Source organism: Lampetra planeri, chromosome 17, assembly GCF_965212315.1.
Source record: "Lampetra planeri chromosome 17, kcLamPlan1.2.h2, whole genome shotgun sequence".
NCBI lineage: Eukaryota > Metazoa > Chordata > Hyperoartia > Petromyzontiformes > Petromyzontidae > Lampetra > Lampetra planeri.
In genome coordinates this window covers 6,905,465-6,926,858 of record NC_136123.1, presented here as the reverse complement: position 1 = coordinate 6,926,858, position 21,394 = coordinate 6,905,465, and the positions used below count along the sequence as shown (strand labels likewise).

Below are 21,394 nucleotides of genomic sequence, written 5' to 3'. Positions count from 1 at the left end.
AGTCTGTCCTCCAGGCACACATTTTTTTTTAAAAGCTCAAGGCACACGCAATATTTTTTGGGGGCTACGAAGATGCGCATATTGGTGAAGCGGACAGAAAACGGCGCCTATGTAAAACACGGAACGGATTAAATTTTGATGTAAAGCTTTCGTGACTGCAGGGATTCATCTTCTTGGTTCTTTCGGTAAAGTCACGTAGAAGGGAAGTAATAAAATAATAAAAATAAAACATAATAAAATATTGTATTATTATCTTATTATGTTTTATTTTTATTATTTTATTACTTCCCTTCTACGTGACTTTACCGAAAGAACCAAGAAGATGAATCTCTGCAGTCACGAAAGCTTTAATTAAAGCCACTTTATTTTAGTGCCAAAGAAGCCAGCAATTGAATAATCTTTTACGGCTCTATTCATTATTTAATATGCTATTATTAAACCACATTTAGATGTTAATGGTAATGCGACAGCACAGTTAAACAATAAAATATTGTATTATTATTTTATTATGTTTTATTTTAATTATTTTATTACTTCCCTTCTACGTGACTTTACCGAAAGAACGGATTTTCTCACGGAACACGCGAGACAAGTTGTCTCTGTGTGTGTGTGTGGTGGTGGGGGTGTGGGGGGGGGGTCACCTTGTGGTAATTGCTGAAGTACGCCGACCGTTCGTCGCAGAACTTCTCGATGCGGCGGGGGCCCTTGCTCGATGCTTTTCTGAAGACCATCCAGCAGCGCCTGTAGATCTGCGTCGTCAGGGGGTCACGGCGAGGCGCGGCGTGAGCGCGAGACGGCAGAGACCGACGGAGCTGCAGAAGGGAGGAACCCCTCTCCGTCCCACCACCCAGCGTTGGTGTACGGTGTTTTTTCTGCAATATTTTACTGTCTTTTCTTGGATTTTCTGTTTGCACTTAGTCCCATATTCACTTTAAGATGTTTTTTGTTCATGTTTTTGTTTTTTGTTTGTTGCGGTTGCACCCGATTCAAGAGCCGAATGGCTCACAGGGCTATACCTAATAAATGAACTTGAACCCAGAGGTCGCAACCGGGTACCCGATACCCGTACCCTACCCGATACCTGGCTACCCGTACCCGGCCGGGTCCGGGTACCCATTTGCGACCCTGGTGCGGCCGGGTACGGGTAGGCCGTGAGTCACTGGTGAGTCACCGTTTGTCACTCATTTCCCAACGTCTTGTCTCTTCTCACAATTCAAGTTCCTAGAATCAACCCACCCGCGCCTGCAACATGGCTTCATCCCAGAGGTCGCAATCAGGTACCCGATACCCGTACCCTACCCGTACCCGGCCGGGTACGGGTAGGGTACGGGTACGGCCGGGTACGGGTACCCATTTGCGACCCTGGTGCGGCCGGGTACGGGTAAGGAATCAAAACCCGTTTGCGACCTCTGCCACCACCCCGCCGAGCGATGTTTTTTGGGGGGGGGGGGGGGATTTTGTTGACGAATAAGAAGCGACAGTAGCAGCAGCAGCAGCAGCTTGTGTTGTATTCAAGAGGATGGAGCGTGTCCGTATGAAACAAGACGTGCACGCCTGTCACACCTCCCGATTTAGCACGGTTGGCTACATGCGGTGTGAAAGAAGTTCGATACATATGCAAACACACGCAATCGTGCCCGAATGAAAGTTAAAGAAAAGTGTTAACACGCCTGCGTGTGAAATGTAGTAAATTTGTCCATAAAAATGCACTATTGGTACATAAAAGCTTGGCATTTATTTTAAATTGTATATAACACAGAGGGACCGGGTTTTGTATACCCACTATCCTAAGATAGAGTAATATCCAGTATATATACACACACACACACACTGTACATGATACATACGGGATGTCCCAGTAGTCCTTGTGTGTGCGTGTGAAATGAAATTGCTCGATTTAATTTCCATCGCACGGAGACATCACCGTTTTTGTGAACAGCAGGGGGGCATTTCAGAAATGTTTATTGTGCAAATTGCCAACTGCCCTGCTCCCGTACACGCTGCACCCATGCATGAAATCACAAACTACCTCATTCCCCTCACTAGCCCCAGTAATGCACGGTAACTGTGCTTACTAAATGGCACGTCCAAACAAACAAACAACAACAATAATAATAGACGCCATGTGGATGTTCCCGTACACATTGATTTCCCACAAAGTAGAAGGTGCTGTGGCCTTTGTCTCGGGGTGTGTGCACCAGTGGCGGCCCGTGGCTTGCGGCTTGTGCTATGGATCTGGTGATCCGAGGCAAATTCCCATCCAGTGGCGAACGATTGGTGAGGTTTGGTCAAGCAGCCCTCCGTGGCCAAAAGGTGCGGGGCAGGCTTTCATCCAGCAGGAGATTGACAAAGTAAATAATTTTTCGATTTAAAGTTTTCGTGACTGCAGGGATTCATCTCCTTGGTTCTTTCGGTAAAGTCACGTAGAAGGGAAATAATAAAATAATAAAAAATACAACATGATTATTTTATTATGTTTTATTTTTTATTATTAGAAAATAAAGTAAATAATACTGGTAGGAACCTCCTGGTTACACCAGCCCACAGGGGATTATTGTGTCCGTCCGTCGTGCAGGGAGGGGCTGGGTGGGGAGGGAAGGGCTGGGTGGGTGGGGAGGGAAGGGTGGGGAGGGGCTGGGTGGTGAGGGAGGGGCTGCGTGGGGAGGGAAGGGTGGGGAGGGGCTGGGTGGTGAGAGAGGGGCTGGGTGGGGAGGGAAGGGTGGGGATGGGCTGGGTGGGGAGGGTGGGGCTGAGTGGGGAGGGGCTGGGTGGGGGGTGGGAGGGGTAGGGCTGGGTATTTAGGGGCTGGTCACCACGTGGTGCCCTTATAAAACTCAACGTTTAACCTACTCACGCCGGCTTGTGCCCGCCCTCACTGTCGGGCATATTTGCGGAATACACCACGCCGCCGTTGACCCTGGCCATTGACCGAGCAACCCAACGTTCCTACCAGCTCCCTCCGCAGGAATGTGTTTATTATGATTTACCTTGTGTAAGAGAAATGCCACAGTGCTAACTTTGGAGCGGTCTTGCTCCATCAGTAGGCAACACGTGACACGTGGATGGTGATGAAGCGAACGGAGCGCTATACCGAACCATGCACGTTGCACTCATTATACAGGGTGACCCTCCACGAAGACGATAACGTAAACATATTAAATACAAATCTTGATTTGAAGCTTTCGTGACTGCAGGCAGCAAGGTCACCTTTTAAAACAGTCTGCCTCAGCAGCAGACCATGCTTTCCTACCTGATGACGGACGCTTGTGTTGCGCCCGAAACGTCGTGATTTATTTTATTTTATACCTACGTGACTTTACCGAAGGAACCAAAGAGTATATTAAATAAACACATTTTTTAAAATAAAAAAAATCCTCCACATGCGTTTCTTCAGTCTGAATACACTTATGAAATAAATGAACACTCTCTCGATACACTTTAGTCCAAATATAATCGTCGGTCTGGTTTTCTTACAAGAACACGGGTATTGCATGTGGATAGGATATCAGTAAATAGATCACATACCGTTGCGTGCAACCTCCAAATGAGAAGTATTTCTAGCGGCACGTTCAGCTGTGTATGCATTTGTCTGCTTGTCGCAAATGATGGACGAGGAATGACTTGCAAGCCCCATTCTCTTCCTTCACCTTTTTTCAAACTGTTGGAAACTTGTGTTATTGCTTTGTGACTCGCAGATGACAGTGAGATAGGCGGTGGTCAAGTCGTCTTTTTTTATTTGTTGTGTATAACTGGTCAATACACTGGCTGTTCCTGGTTCTTTCGGTAAAGTCACGTAGAAGGGAAATAATAAAATAAAAAAAATATTTAAATTAAAAATGATCACGACGTTTCGACTGCAACACAAGCAATCATCATCAGGTGTGAAATCCACAGCAATATTTTTTTTTTATATTGTATTATTTCCTTTCTACATGACTTTACCGAAAGAACCAAGAATATGAATCCCTGCAGTCACGAAAGCTTTAAATCAAAATATACTGGCTTTTGGTTATTGTCATAAGTGGAGTGATGGACAAATACAATTATAAAAAATTACAATGGCAACAATGATACATTTTAAGTTAAGTTTCTTCCATTTAAAACTTGCTCTATCCACTCAGGTCGAATGGTCCATCGCTTCTTGTAATGTAGGATACAGGGTATCTCACCTCTATAAATCCATCTCACCTTTCATAATGTCACTTATATGGGTTCAAGGATTATATGGGTTCAGGGAGTAAGCCTTATTCTTTAGTGGTGGGTCCGTTAAAGTGCAGCGATGCATTTAACCTTCCATGTATTTTTTAGCAACTGCATACACCCCCCCCCCCCCCCATTGTTTCATGTTCCTAGGCTGGTGCCATACATATATTTATTAGATAAAAGCAAAGCACCGTTCATTCTCCGTATGAATAAAAGTTGTATTTATGTGTGGAAATGAAATCGAGTTCTACCTGTATTATTTGAGTCACAATGGTCCACAGATACACGTGATGAGTTTTTAAAAATACTGTTTTAATGGATTTACCATTGCACTTAAGTAGTGCGTTGACACGCGGTCCTCTGGTGCAGACGTCCCCGCTCAATCTTGCACTTAAACCCCTTCAAAAACACAACGGCTGTGTGATTTGGGCTAAATAAACACAACCAAGGTATATTATCGGTCCCCGATGTGGAGGAATCGCAGCCTTCTACCGAATACATGTCCACTCACCATTACTGGAATTGTACGGCTAATCACTGAGCATTGGGACTGCACTTGGACATTTACCAACAGGCAGATTTAACTCGTGTCAACATTTTAATGTCCCGTTAGTGCCAGCCGCCCACACATCTCTTGTCACCAAAATCTGTGTTGCCCATGCTCATGAATAATCGGACGGCTCACCGTTTTGGCTCCCACAGTTTTTGTATGCAAAAGTCGAAAAGCGCCGAGCTTGGTGTTAGCTCTGCGTGTTGCCTGGCACCGTTTGATGGATTATAATGCAACGCCTGCTATTATAGGTACTTCCAGCTGTGCGCAAACTAATGACACTATTATGGTCATTTTTTATCTTTAATTCTCTGTTTAACTCTTCAAAGGAAACGTTTTGTTCTCTCTCACATCGCCACATTTTTCAAAAAAAAATCTATCTCTGCTGTACAATATAGAATCACTCCCCCCCACACCCACCCTGTGGTGATAAGCTAATTAAGTCCACATGTACACGAGTGTGGCACAGAAAGTCCCGAGCTTAATATAGAAGAAAATGCCATATTCTAGATTTCCTTATTTACGATTCATCTATGGCAGCTCGGCTGCGATGGATGCTGAAAAATTGGAATGTCAAAACCTTGTGCTGCTGTAGAATTTTCGACACCGAGAGAAAACCGAATCGCCGGAAATGGGCGGCTACAAATTGAATGCGTGTGGGAACGATGCACCCACGATATTCAACAGTCAAAAGGGCGGCTGCAAGACTCTCTTTGTGGCAGGACGACTCTTGAAGGTGACCCCAGGTCAGGGCGGCGTGCAGATTTGGCGAAATGGGGGAAACAAACGTCAAGGCTGCGTGAGAGACGCGGATTCGGAAGGCCGCTCTGTTACCCTTGCACAGTTGACCGACATCCTTGGGCATCGGCGTGGGATCAGTGGAGACAATTCTTTTGCACGATCACCGCAATGACCGAGATGAGCGCACGCTGGGTCCCCAAGAATACTGACTTGCGACATCAAGGGTGGAGCGTCCGATAACTTCCCCATGACAATTTTAACCCACGGTGAGGGCAGACCGAGGCAAATTTTACTTTATTCATCCAATTTATTCCCGGTGATGAGACCTGGTGCAGCGGTCATGGTTTCTGCACTCTGAACCTGGAAACCTAAGTTTAATTCCTGGCCCCCGCTGACTGCGGTCCCGAGGTGGTATCTGTAATCAGACTGGCCTCACCCCGTCACCAATCCACACTCACCGTGGCTGACATGAGGCGGCCTTCGTCCGGCAGTGGAATTACTAAGCACTGTATATTTCCTTTCTATAGAAACAATGTTACGTGATACAGCATAGTACACGACACGTATATTTATTGCAAATGGCACGGTGCCATTGTGTGTCGGATGCATGATGTGAGTTGATGAATCGCAGTGTTTTAGATTCATGATTTCCCAGACAATGCAATAACATGTGCTTTACAGAACTGGTAGATGCAACGAGGCATGAACAGTGGAGTTGGGTGCCGCCTTGACGAGATGTTTACTACCTCGCCTGGTATACAGGAGGTCATGGGTTCAATCCCGCCCCTGATGCCTGCTGTATATTTGGAGTTTGCATGTTCTCTCCGTGGCCGCGTGGATTTTTCTCTGGGTCCTCCGGTTTTCCCCTCCGAAATGAAAAACGTGCATTTAGTGTATTTGGCTGCGATACATTTCCACGTGATAAGCCGCTTCATTCAGCTATCATTTGTGGCCCAGTCGCTTCTAAAAAAGAGCTACATTGCTCAGTGGGCCTTGCCTAGTAAAATAGTAGTTAGTTAGCAAGTTAGCGCACTCTGCTATGAAGCCAGCAACCTGGATTTATAATTTCTGGTCACGGATAACACCAGCTCTTGACCCCCACCCCCGAATCTGCACTGATGAGCATTGATCGGGATTTGGGTTCGCCATTAATTCTACTCGGGTTTCAACTCAACTGGGATTGCACGCGGCGACGTCGCCGCTTACTGCAAAAAGACTTGGCAGGACGCTCCTGAAAAAGAGCCGTGAGGCTTTCCCGCGTAATGATACAGCAGTTTATGATTTTGTATGTGTGTAGAGGAGTAAAATGGGGACGTGACGTCATGTGTGCCGTTCAGTGCGATGACGTCACGTCTCCTAGGGTATTTAAGGGATACCCCGTGACGTAAGCGGGGTCACTGTGGGAACGGGGAAAGTAAACAGGGTGAAGAGGGAACCAGGGGTAGAGAGAGGGATCGAATAGTGAGTCTGGTGAGAAGCCGGTGGTAGCCGTAGAGGTGCTTCTCTCTCCGCTCGGTGGAGTCGGCAGAGTCCACGATCCGACACGAGAGAGAGAGAGAGACCAGAGCTAGCCGGCAGGAACCCGGACTCAGAGTAGGACCCCTAGCCCCTGGGAGTTGTGTACCCTGCTGTGTAGTATTGTAACAGCTTTAATAAACCCTGGCGGAAGCCCTTAACTTACCTCCGTCTACGAGTACGTCCGTCGGAACTTCCCTACATGTGTAACGTACAATGTCGAACCGATTGGAGCGGTGGTGCAGTGGGGTTAGTGCCCTGCGCTGTGAACCCGGCATCCTGAGTTTGTATCCCAGCTACGGCTAATAGCAGTGAACAGCGAGATCAGAGCTCGTCCTGGGGCCTCCCCTTTCATCAACCCACACTGAGCAGTCTGGCGAGGTTTGGTCAAACTGCCCCCATAACCTCCACCTTGCAGTGTATTGACTTGGCTTTAAATTCATATCATTATATGTTGCATGCAATGGGCTCATGGGGCACCTACACACAGCCACGAGCAGTCGCTTAAATTCACCACAACGTTAAACAAGTAATTGATTCTTCAATCGTGACCCCGAGTGAAACATTTGATTTATTAGATGTTTTATTTATTAATATATCTCAACTGGAAAAATCCCCTGAGGTGGAACATCTCATTTGCAAGGCTGTCCAGGGTGTCGATCCGCACACACGGCAAACGCGTAATGACACGTGTACACACACATTAAATCTAAACACTCGGCTGTGCAGATATCGGTATGGTGACTGTCTTTGTTTTGCTGAATCCACTTCTATGTACACACCCGTCTCGCCACCGCCTTTCTGCTTTGTTCCTCGACCTCCCTGTTGCTGTGTTCTCTATGAAAATGTTCTCCATCTTCATGAGCGTTTGTATTTTTTTTGTTATTCATGTGTACCTCTGTGCATCTTGATTTTGTGTGTGTGCAGTCTCTGTCCTCTGCTGTTTGTGTTTGCATCGGATATTTCCGTGGAAGGCAAAGCTCTCGGGCCGCAATATCTCAATTGCAGTGTGGATTGTGGGCCCACCGAGGCAACTGTTATGGGTACAATGGGCAAACCTGCATGAAGTATTCATGATATGACAGTGGTTGTGAAAGAGGAGACACGGCATGGTAAACTAGTTTATATAAAAAAAAACGATTTATAATGCGAAAATGTAATGACCACAATTCTGGGAACTACAACAGGTAGTGCGGTAACAAATGAATTCGTTTTGGTTATTTTATTAATTCAATCACAAACACCACAATCTACTTTATTTGGTCAAAATTAGGTGGATATATTTGCAATGCGTTTACGGACGAGTGCATGTTGCAGGAAGGATATTTCGTCAATGAATATTTTGTTGGTTTCTGCTCTGCAATACCACGCTGCATTTCATATCAGCTCGCGGAATAACCAGTCGTGTGAAAAGGACCACTTGCGCTCGTTGCTATGCAAAGAATTGCATTTGTCGCGTGCATAACGTCCAAATGGAAAGGCGCACAGAGTGATGGCGGTGATGTATCCATTGATCTGAGAACTATATTACATTTTGCATGCGCTGTGCACGTGTTTTTTTCTCTCTCTCGCAATGAGCTTTTGTGTCTGCATTTTGCACTTGCAGTAGACTCTCGCTAGAAGTGCAGCGGTGCGTGACTCGTTTAAATTACGTCAAAATGATTCACTTGTTCAGGAGTGTGCGCTGGGTAATGTGGTGTTAAAATTGGGTATGGCTATAGAGCAATCAGTCTTACGTGACTAATTCTTTTTAGGAGTCAATCCACACTGCATTCATCAAAGTAAGGAAACATATTTGAGGAGACGATGTAATTAGTCGCTGGAAAATCGCAGCATTGCAATTATTCTGCAGGTCATAATTATGGTTTATTACTATTATTTGACGAAATAAGTGACATTGCTAAAAGAGTATTTGTAAACTGAACAGTGATACAAATGAACAACACCCCCATAAAAGTATGAGGATACACTTTAAATAAATAATGGATGCCCCCATGGTGTTATGGTTACCGGACTGGACTTACAAGCGAGAGGTCACCGGTTTGACCTCCCGGCAAGGTGGCTGAAACAATGGGCACGTTGTTTAAATCTGCCTGCCTGCTGACCACCCAGCAGCATGAATCGTACACGATAGCAAGTTGCGTGTGGTGGGGTAAAAACTGCCGGTGCTCCTGACACGTCTGGCCAGCGTGGAAGAGCAGGCCAAATGCCCTCTGGGCTTTCTCTAGAACTCAATCTAGTGGACGCCCTTCTGCAGGCAGGGGCGTGAGTAAGAAACTGCAGGGCCACACCTTTACCTCTTGACTACATACGAACGGCCAAATTGTGCATAATATGATTTTGGATGCGGTGCACGTCGATGTTTATGGCCAGGCTTTATGGTGTGTGCCATCTCATGGGTGGCATTAGTGCGATCCTGGCCACACACGTACGTGCCCGCAGCCTCGGTGCCCTTTTGATGATGGAGTGTGTTTACAGCAGCGGGTGAAATGTAAAGCGCTCGTGCGACGCGAAATATCTTCTTCCAAAATCCTCTCGGATGTTTCCCACCTGTCATCGCAGGTGGGGGAAATAAAAACCAACGCAAAACGTCCATTCGCCCGTAGTGTTTGCTGTGGGCGAATGGCATGGCCAGCCCTGAAAACTGACCGTGGTTAAAAATCGCACTTCGTTGCCATCAACGTGCCGGCATCAAAGAAACTCTATCGGACACCTTACCACGCTGCACGCTTCGTAAACAATAACTGTCCATGGCTAATCATTGCTTCGTATGGAGCCTCACAATCACCGTGTACAAAACGAGAAGGTGGGTGACTGTTTGTGGCTTGCGGATTGAATGGCAGGTGGTCATGTATTCAATCGTTTTCATTTATAATAAGAATCCCGACTTTATCTCGGTTATGCTATTGCCATTATGTCATGAGCCAAATAAACCTTGAGGATATCTCCCAGAGCATTGGCAACCCACCTTCGTGTTGGAGAAGTGTCTGTGGAAGTGCAAACCACGGAATTACTTCTGAGATCATTTCGAGTGACTGAGAGTAATGGATGCAGTATGGCAGCCAAACTGATATTTTAAAGCTCAGAGCTGGAATTTAGGCAAATTAAGTGCAGAACCAAATTTTATGGAAATGTTATTTACACGTGACGTCATTGCGAGCTAGACCCAGTGCTGGTACTGGTACACCAGCCCACAGGGGATTATTGTGTCCGTCCGTCCGTCGTGCATCCAAAAAAGGGAGGGGTAAGGCTGGGTGAAGAGGGGAGGGTGGGGAGGGGCTGGGTGGGGAGGGTGGGGAGGGGCTGGGTGGGGAGGGTGGGGAGGGGCTGGGTGGGGAGGGTGGGAGGGGTGTGGCTGGGTGGGGAGGGGCTGGTCACCCCGTGGTGCCCTTATAAAACTCAACGTTTAACCTACTCACGCCGGCTTGTGCCCGCACTCACAGTCGGCCATATTTGCGGAATACACCACGCCGCCGTTGACCCTGCCCATTGACCGAGCAACCCAACGTTCCTACCAGCTCCATCCGCAGGAATGTGTTAACATAATGGTCAACTCCTTTGAAGCATTGTTACAAGTATTTAACTATGAACAGAGTTTGAATCCAGGTAGAAGGCACAGAGCTCCACGATATAATAACCTTCACACTCCCACTATTAAAAAAAAAGCCGTTATTATCATCATTCTGTTAACTTTGCAGTTATTGTAATTCATATGGGGGTGTGCGGGCGAAAGCAGCAAAGTAAAATTGCCCATGCGTGAACTGCAATTGTGACTTTGAAGCACTGGCCCCGTTTAGGCTGGTTTGGGTGTGTAATTGAATTATCCCAAACGTTCAGGATGGCTTTGTGCTTGACATAATCATGAGCTGGGCAGGGCGGTCTGATTCGTACCGTGTTGGCGAGCACAAGTTTCATGGGACACGTCGTGACGAAAACGTGATTAAGCCTTGGCTTGTTATCAGGCTTTGTCAGCACCTAACACTACGCTGCTTTGTTGAATATTTATATTGGCAATGTTCATTAATAGTCTTTGGTAAGGATCCATTATGCAAATGACTGTGCAATTATGGATATTTATGCGTGTGAAACTACCATGTGTAAAACTATGAAATAAGTAACATTTGATTATGCATATATGTTGGGTATTAATTTAAGCGCTCTCGGAATACATGGAACGATTAATGAACTCAAGTGAGTTGTGGTGCAGTGGTTAACGGAGTCCGCTATGTACCGAGCGGCGACCCTGAGTTTACATCCCAGCAACGGCTGAGAGCGGTGGAGAACGATATCGGAACCGGTCCAGTGTCTCCCCGTCCACCAACCTGCACTGGGCAACACGGTGAAAGTATGAAAGTATGCTCAAAACAACTCCCAAGACCCACACGGGCTTGGAGAGGCCTTGAGTCGGTGAATGACAAAGGTTCAGACATTCATGGAGGACTGCATTGCACGTAATAGACTACAGTATTTGTTAGCAGAGAAGGCACACGGCATCTTTGTGATGCCTTTACCTCCTGACCTTTGCACGACGAAACTATTGTGTCACTTGGCCTACCGTGGAGATGCATTAGTGAGGACGAAGGAGCAAGATCTATTGTTTAGGATATCGACTCTGAATTCTCATGAACGGTCTCAGTTTATTTTTTTTAAAGTTACCGATGCTTTATATTATTGAGCTATTTTTTTCCAAGACAATGTCGGGAAGTGAGCGTCAATGTATAAGCAGCCGTCTATAGTATTTGACCTTGATCTGGAAAATGTTTGGTCCAACAGCAAAGTGTGCTCAACCTGTGCACGCACATGTCCGTGGCATTATTCACAAGTGTCTACAATCCGTCCACCACAGCAGAATTGCAAAGGGTTTGTAATTAAGGTCCCACCTTTTGAAGCCACGGTTTGAAGAAATTTGAAACCCTCGCATTTCTGTCTGTGTAATTACCTGCCTACTTGTCCACATGCAGCTGCCTAGACGGCGATAAGCCTGTGGTGTAATGGGTGGCACACTGGGCTTGCAACCCATAGGTCGTCGTTTCGATTCCATCGTCCAGCGTCTCCACCCAATAGTATAAATGGCTACACCAAAAATGTATTGATCGGCAGGTCATGTGTGGTAGGGTGAAATGTGCGTACACCCACTTCTTTCAACATGTCTGGTGAATGTGGAAGAGGAGACCAAATACCCTTTACAGCGTTTGCTCCAGTGGAGGCCCTTCCACTAGCGGTGGCGTGAGAAAGAAATTCAGGGCCAGCACCTGTGACTGATATAGCAGTGGTCAGCGAGTCACTACTTTGAGTGCCCGTCTTGACGTGGGTACACGTGATGCTCAAGTCTTTCATGTAGGGTCGCTTTGATACGGTGATACTCCATTGTGTTGTACGATATAACGACTACAAATCGTGTTGTCCATTTCGCTAAATGTCAGTACAACGCGATTGACATTACGAGCGGCAAGCGTGTTGCAGTGGGAACATTCGTGCCTTGCAGCTAGAAGAGCCTGGGTTCAATCCCTGACTCCGGGTGCCTTTCTGCACGGAGTTTAAGTTTTCAAAACATTTCTGCGTGAATTTCCTCTGGATTTTTCAGTTTCCATGCATCACGATACTTAACTCGTACTGGACGAAAAAATCACAATGCAAAAAAAAAATTCCCGCAAATTACTCGATTTGGATTACACACACGGCAACGGCGCCACCCTCCCCCCCCACCCTACTGTGAAAAACGTGGCAGGACCCTCCGGAAAAAATAATCTTGAGACGAGTTGCGGCTTCCCTGGGTGATGCTCATTAATAATAATTGTTGCTCAATTACGTTTCCCAGAAATATTAAATTTCATGATAATATATTTATGAACCGATAACTCAACGTAGTTTTTAAATGTGTAAAATAAACAAATTGTTGCAATGCCTTGCGAAATGTTTTTAATTAACGCCATGGCAGGAGTGTGACGTGATGTGTTTTTTGCGGGTTATTGAATTATTCGTTTATTTTCTGCATAACTGATAGCATTTCCCCGCACCTCCAATGAGCACGGTCGGCCACGCATGGTGCGAAAGAAGTTTTACATGCATACATGTGCGTTACAAGCTTTATAGATTGTAATTGTTCATACAGACTCATGGCAAGGATGGCATTGAGTCGACTGCAGCTGTGAAGAACGGTTAGATCATCTTTATTTGTGCTGGACGTATAGCAAAAGCACAAATGCAATACAAATGTGAACTACACTTACAAAGTCATGGGAAACTGATATCCTTATAATCGTAAAAGAATGAAATTTGATAACGTTTTCATGAAAATGTATATCGCGGCAACCTTTATTAAAGTGGATTGCATCTCAATGTTAGGACAGAACTCACGCGTGCCAATGTGATGATGTACTGTAGTGGCCTAACGTAGGTCACATGAGCCAACATTGCTTGAAAACTCATTTTTTGAAAATCAATTTTACTTCCTTGCAAAAAAAAAGATGATCATTTGTGATTTTATGTACCTTGATTTCTGTTAGCTTTTTTGATCCTTGCCCCCAACTTCCAATGAAATGTTGATTTACTCTGCGAGGTTTTTATGGTTCTGACATGTTCGTAATTTTCTCTCTGGAGATGTGAATCAGTGTCTTCGAACGAGTCGACACTTGTTACATGTCTTGAGCTGTATTTTAATCTTTGACTTTGCCTGTAATTGGCTTTATTCTCTCTGTGGCAGTGTTGAGGTGTCACTGGCTTGGTCTGACATCTATTTCCTGTGTTAAGTTTACGTAGGAAAAAAAACTAACCCCGAGGTGTTGGAGTTTGTCTATGCTGATGAAGTTAATGTCATTTATCATCTTATTTTTGTCCTGCTTGGATATAAATGTTTTAATGTTTGAAACACATTCCTACGGAGGGAGCTGGTAGGAACGTTGGGTTGCTCGGTCAATGGCCAGGGTCAACGGCGGCGTGGTGTATTCCGCAAATATGCCCGACTGTGAGGGCGGGCACAAGCCAGCGTGAATAGGTTAAATGTTGAGTTTTATAAGGGCACCACGGGGTGACCAGCCCCTCCCCACCCAGCCCCACCCTCCCCACCCAGACCCACCCTCCCCACCCAGTCCCTCCCCACCCAGCCCCTCCCCACCCAGCCATTCCCTGCACGACGGACGGACACAATAATCCCCTGTGGGCTGGTGTAACCAGGAGCTTCCTACCAGTATAACGTTTTCAATCGATGCACACTGGGCTCTATGACACAGATCGGAAACGATGACACTGTAGGGAAGCTGAACAATGTGCAAGGAAGTAAGGAGAGATCCACGCTCAGAAATATACCTCGGGATGGGAGAAGCACATTGATCAAGGAACAAAATCTGATCGGGGACTCTATATTTACCGTCACAAAATTCTAAGTGGGCATGTAGAGGACACGTCGAAGTGATGACATCCAGTGGAGGAGACTGGTGATGGAATGGGGGCCAAAGTTGAGCGAATTCGCCCGAGGAGGATGACCACTTCCAAGACCGGGCGGAGAAATCGGCCATTTGCACGCGCGCGATGTTCAGCTCTGTGACGTCACGAGACTGCAAGAGATGGCGACTCTGTAGGGAGACTTCCATCCAGCAGTGGATAGATCATGAACATTACAGGAATACATTTTGATTGAAAGCTTTCGTGACTGCAGGGATTCATATTCTTGGTTCTTTCGGTAAAGTCACGTAGAAGGGAAATAATAAAATAATGTAAATTTAATACAATAAAAATTCAAGCAATCATCATCAGGTGTGAAATCCACAGCTTGTGTTTGTGTGCTTGTGTTGCAGTCGAAACGTCGTGAGAATTTGCATTGTTTTATATTTATATTATTATTTCCCTTCTACGTGACTTTACCGAAAGAACCAAGAACATTGCAAGAATAATACGTGATTTCAATTGGCTACAACCATGTGTACCTGTGTCTGTTCACCCAAGCTCGTTGTGCATCTGTATTATTTCCAGGAAGGCTCGTGAAGTAAGCAAAACAAGCTACGCATCCTGTCCATTAGAGATGGGACACTACACTGGATGGCAATCATAGCAGGGCATCTTGGGGGTAAGCTCTCACACGTTTTTTCGGTAAAGTCACGTAGGTAAAAAATAAAAATTGAAATTAATAAAAGTAAAATAAAAATAAAATAAAAATCACGACGTTTCGGAGGCAAAACAAGCTTCCGTCTTCAGGTGGAACCGTCACAGCACGATTGCTGTATCTTACTTGATACGTGACTTTACCGAATAAACCTAAGAATATGAATCCTTGCAGTCACGAAAGCTTCAAATCTAGACTAATAATTATCTTCTCGGGCCTTAATAGTTGCCACATCACTTACACTTGGATATCTTACAAGGCAAAGCAGCGTTCTTGATGTCTTTGCTTCACATTTCTCCAACACATACTGATCTATCTTGCCCTCAGAGCTGTCTGGTAAGATTAGTATTACTATGGGTCACAATATACTACGGGTGTATATATAGTATTTTTTTTTATATCTGGCAGTTTGACAATTGTATTTTAGATGGGTGACAATTTGCGAGCCGTCAAATCCCAAATGGACACTTGAATCGCAGACGCCACGGTTCCTTCTCCTGATTCATTTGAAAGGTGAAACATTGTCCACTGCGATGCCGACGAGGGCTTGAGAATCGTGTCGACAAATGTTCCGGACAATTTATGCCTTCCAGAAAACGGGCCACGTTGAGTCAACACGCACCCACTCACTCACCCACCCACGCGCCCACCCGCCCACTCGCCCACCCGCCCACTCGCCCACCCACTCACCCGCCCACCCACTCGCCCACCCACTCACCCACCCTCGCACCCACCCACGCACCCACCCACGCACCCACCCACCCACACGCCCACCCACTCACCCGCCCGCCCGTCCACCCACCCACCCACCCGCCCGCCCTCCCACCCACCCACCCGAGATGGTGAAAATCACACGAACTTGCGCGTGTCACAATTAATTTTTTTCATGTTTCGTCTTTAATCTTTGTGTACGTAAAAAAAAACCAACTCTAAAACACTCAACTTATATGCGTTTTTTAAATTTCCGTCAATTTTTAGATAATTGTTTGACAATAAGCTTAAAATGTTCTACTCTGGCGGAAAAACACTCCCCCCTCCTACACTCGGAGTCTCTTTGATGGAAATTAAAGCCATGTAGAATTATTTAAATCCGCAATGTTATTTTTATTACACGTGAGATAAAAATGATGGCATTTGATTTGAAATCATGAGATGTACACGACATGGTCAGTTTAAACTACACTTATCAAAACCTGCCATGCATCCGATACATTTTAGCTTCAGCCCCTTATTTTTTGTGCTGGCTTAGAATTATAATATACTAGCTTTACTACCCGGCTTCGCCCGGGACTTGGATTCACCACACCCGGCCGCCTTTGTCTCCCCAGTTGCGATGTTCACACACCACACCAGTTAATCGTTTGAGGCTGAGTCGACCTAGGGGAGGTCCAGGACCGGTTCAAATAATCGTCATCGGTGTTGGCCGTGAGCGGGAATCGAACTCGGGTCGCCGGGTTCAGTAGCGCAGCGTAGCGCTAACCGCTACACTACCGCTCCCCCCACACAAACGTGCGCGCGTCCATAGGTACACATACACGCGCTTGCTGCAGACGCACACAACTTTCAGGGTGCGTACGGTAGTAAACGACTGAAATAATAAAGCAGCAATGCTGCGCGAAGAACGCCTAAGACCTGCAACACATTTGTATTTCACTTTACCCGCGGAGGGTTGCGGGGGGGACGTCAGCAGGCACACTCCGTTACGCTTCCAAATGCGCGGGTGACATGACAGATGTGACGTCACAGCTCAATTGCCGTGCACAATATATGCACTATTGCGCCCCCCCTCCCCAAAAATAGAAAAGTCTATTTTTTTAATTTTTGCATGGTGTACATTCTGGAAAGTACACACATGGCCAGATGGCAAATTTCAAGTTTGTTGCATGTCGGAAAGTACGCTAAACATTTTGAACAGACACACATATTCACAAATTTCCCTTTTATATACACTATATATATTTACCAGTGGGGCATTTAAACAAGCACATCCCGACGTGTATGAGATTCAAACACGTATGCTGTCCTCTGCCTCCTGATTAAATAAATTATATCTTTTGACGAAAGTAAAGTATAGCATTGTGAAAAATACATCTTTTGAAAATACGCACAAATAATACATATTCCTTTATCAGTAGGCCGTCTTTAGAACTCCAAACGATTTCCCATGGACTTGCAAACAAAATACTGCGGTGTTATTCATGCACCGATGTAAGAACAGCTACTTTCATTATTTGTTGTGTTGCTTAGAGACATGCTTTGATTTTCATGGGGAAATTATTCGTAAAATTTGTATGAGCGATAACGGTGTGTGAGCCCGATTCAGAAACACTGCTGCCTGTTGCTATCCATGTGCAAAGTAGCACACTGCTAATACTCATGCTACTGTAGTAATAGCACTAATATTTACAACCCTTTGTCACTCCACTGCTGGATGAAGGCATCCACATGCCATGTTTGTCATGGGGGTTGTTAGACCACCCATTCTGCTGGTTCATTAGGGTCGTTGGTGGACTGCCATGGTGGACTGTCGCCACAACTGGAGCTCGGTGTGCTAACCCATGCACCACAACTCCGACCTCTCGCGCTAAGGAAAATGTGGTGGGGTTTTTTAAACCTAAATTTCTCTCCAACGTACATAATTGTAAAAATAAATGGCCATTCAATACCCGGTTTGTTTGTTTTGTACATTCACGTGTTTCAACTTGACCATGTTTCTATTGGTTATGGTGCTCTATTAATGACGTCCGATTTAAACACGCGCTCATATGCGACACGGGTAAATGTGTTTGCGGATTGAAATTGGCCTAAATAGTTTTTTTTCTCAGCCATTCATGGATCCTTACCGTCAGCCGGAACTTGCCTGATATCAGGGATGTTTTATGTCCTTGGTCAAGTCACTTTTGTGACTTTGGTAGGCTCTCGTGAATGGTATGATAACTCCATTGACCTTCTGGGCACATTACGAATATGTTTTTGTTATATATTTTACATGTATATTTCATTTCTCCTTTTGCAAAACATCCCGACCTTAACATAGATTACAGCGACTTAGCAATGCACAGCGCAAGGGTTATCCTTTTGTAAATGACCAGAATCAGAAGGCAAGGCACATTCAACCTCCAAGAAAGGAAAGTCTGCCAAACACAGGCACACGTTTTCTTGTGGACACTGCATTTTTGCAGTCAGGAACTTCCATTCAATCAGAGACAGCGCTGATGTGGTTTCTCTGTGCCACCATCCAATCGAGGAAACTTTATACGTTTGAACCCCAAATGGCGCATTGATTAGATCACTGCACGCGTGGCATTCGCCTGTGCTATTCTTTAGCGGTGCAGTAATCTCACTGTTGGATTTGATCGCTTTCTTGATGTGCAGAGTCAAGACTGAATGTGTCAGAGGCCACATATTACGCACCGTGTGGCAATAAAAGTCAAACGTTAAAGTGATTTCCTGCTAACATGACCATTTGAGGCAGTGCTCATCGACCGTTTATAGCCTTGAGACAGTGGTGGACATTCTACATTCCTATGACAGGGGCGAGTCTTTCGGCCATCATTGATGCCCCCACAAAGTGATACTCTACTGAATTGTATCTATCCTGGGGGGGGAGGGGATGATGGGCTGAGCCAACCCCCAACTAAGATTGGAACTCGAAACCTGCTTGCTGTCCAGCTGAGCCACCTGGCCATGCGGCAATGCCGTGCTGTTCACCGATTCTTCAATTTAAATGAATGATTATGCTCCCGATGCCTGCATGAAATCGTTCGAGACAACTGATTATTTATTTGTGTGCAACGATATGCAAGCGATTTGCTTAATGCTACATTTGGCCTAATACGGCGAACAAAACCGCACAAACAAGACCAGGACACGAAAGACGATACAAATGAAACTGCAAAAACGAGATGAAAATAAAATATTATTGGGGGAGTTGGAATCGGAGTGAGGCAGAGGTCATATCCAGTGTAATATCAGCCAGTAGCCTATAGAGTCTCCGGGCTCTAAAGCTGGGCCCACATCTGAATGATCAGTTGCACAACTTGGGTTACATGCAATTGAATCGATTTAGTGGACACTTTAGCAAACGCTTAACATCAGTTATTAAGCGTTCAGTATAGACGGCTAGAATCTAGACATTCCATCGCGTGTGCATTCAGCGACCATGTGATCGCTCCTTTTTTTTACGATCAGTGGAAACAAGAAGATACTCGGGGTAGTCGGCACTTTGCTTCGTTCATCATTTCGTAATTTTTTTATTTTTATTTTTAAACTTTGCTTGATGTAAACCCCCACCTCTCGCTCACTCTCTCGCTCACTCTCTCGCTCACTCTCTCGCTCACTCTCTCGCTCACTCTCTCGCTCTCTCTCGTTCTGTACGCAGCCCTTCTCGCAGTCCGACGGCCTCCGACTGGTAGCTCATATCAGCATGCATATGATCGCTCCTGTTGTTAAGAGGCGGCAACTCCTGGACCAGGGCGTGATGTCCCGTGTATCTGGGGACACCTCTGCCTGCCAGTCTTGTGCATAATCTAATCGGCTTCACTTTAACGCTCTACATCGCACTTTGAACGATCACAGGTGAGACGACTGTAACGGTGAGCTCTTCATCGGTCATTCATGAGACAATTGTTTAAAAGAACTGACGGCACCAAACGAAAAAGTCAGCCACCGAAATGACCAAAAAAGCAAACTGCGGACGCTTTCTAAACGTGGGAACCTTCCTTGCACCACCGCTCGCTCCCGTGTGGATAAAGCGGCAACTTTCTTGTGCAACTGAGTGCTCCGTTCTTAACCCCGGCGTATAAGAGAGTTGCAATTCCACCCCTTCTGGCCAAAGGTCGCAACCGGGTACCCGATACCCGGCTACCTGTAGCCGTTTGCGACCCTGGTGCGGCCGGGTCCGAGTACGGGTAGACCGTGAGTCGCTGGTGAGTCACCGTTTGTCACTAATTTCCCAACGTCTTGTCTCTTCTCACAATTCAAGTTCCTAGAATCAACCCAACCGCGCCTGCAACATGGCTTCATCCCAGAGGTCGCAATCGGGTACGGCCGGGTACGGGTACCCCCGGGTACGGGTACCCGTTTGCGACCCTGGTGCGGCCGGGTACGGGTACGGGTAAGGAATAAAAACCCGTTTGCGACCTCTGCTTCTGGCTCTTCCCTGCATTGTTGTGATTCAGGGTGGCGATTCCATCCGAGAATGTATTTTTTGTATTTTCACATTAGGAGCTGCAGGGACCACGCGAGCCTATTAAGTGCATCATTATCGTTTACAGTTCCTTGTCAATTCCACTGCTTGGTGAAGGCCTGCGCATGCTATTTTGGTGATGAATGGGGGTTTTGACCTCACTTCCCCACGTTGGTCATTGTGGGAGGTGAAGCAGTGAGGGAACCTGGGGGGGGGGGGGGGCGGGTGTTGGACAGCAGGACCAGAACATCTGAGAAAAAAAGCGTCACAGCTCATCACATTCCTGAAGTCTAAATAAAGATTCTGAATTATGGATAAGTTCAGATGTCGCTTGCCACTGATGTTGATCATGACCAGGAACTGAACTTGTGTCGCTATGTTCATCGCACAGTGCGCAAACCAATGTCACCACTCCACTCTCCAAATATACAAATCACTACATGTATACTAATCCTAAGATACTGCTAATCGATCATTCCATGCATTGTTTCACTCCTAGTTGAATCCTTAGCGAGGCAGACTGATCTATCACCACAGGCCGCATTACTCCTGCAGAAGACAACATGATTGCAATCTGCAGGCTGCCTCGTAATTAATTGCAGGCTGTAAATTATAAATAATTAATCATCGCCTCTAAAATCTCAGGGAGGAGTGACTGAGCTAATAAAACAGGGAGTGGTGCCTGCGTGGGTCACGCGATAATGTATGCTTCAGAACCTCTGATGATACCGGCAGGGTTGATGATTCGCACACTAATGTATTGGGCACCACGGTGGCGAGATGTGAACTACCTCGCCTGCTATGCAGGGAGTCGTGGGGTCGACGACCCCGACCCTGACGCCTGAACATTTGCAGTTTGCACGTTTTCCCCGTGGTCCGTAGCTTTTTCTGCGGGTCCTCCGGGTTTCCCCTCCACATTTAGAAGCATACATTTAGATTATTTGGCTGCTATATATTTCCACGTGACAAGCCACGTCGTTGAGCTATCATTTATGGCCAGGTCACTTCTGAAAAAGAGCTACATAGCTCAGTGCGTGGCGCTTCCCCCGTGCGCCCCGTTGCCAGCGAGCACGCCCAGCCAAGCTGGGCCAGCGTCACT

The 21,394-nt window shown here is 46.1% G+C and overlaps 1 protein-coding gene across 1 annotated transcript in view; it reads right to left on the bottom strand.

Moving 5' to 3' along the window:
* Positions 1-21,394, bottom strand: part of LOC144723327 (docking protein 6-like) — a 62,822-nt gene that overhangs the window by 22,380 nt on the left and 19,048 nt on the right. Inside the window, exon 2 of the mRNA XM_078602029.1 lies at positions 642-749. Coding sequence (XP_078458155.1) covers positions 642-749 — 108 coding nt within the window. The remainder of the gene's footprint in view (positions 1-641; positions 750-21,394) is intronic.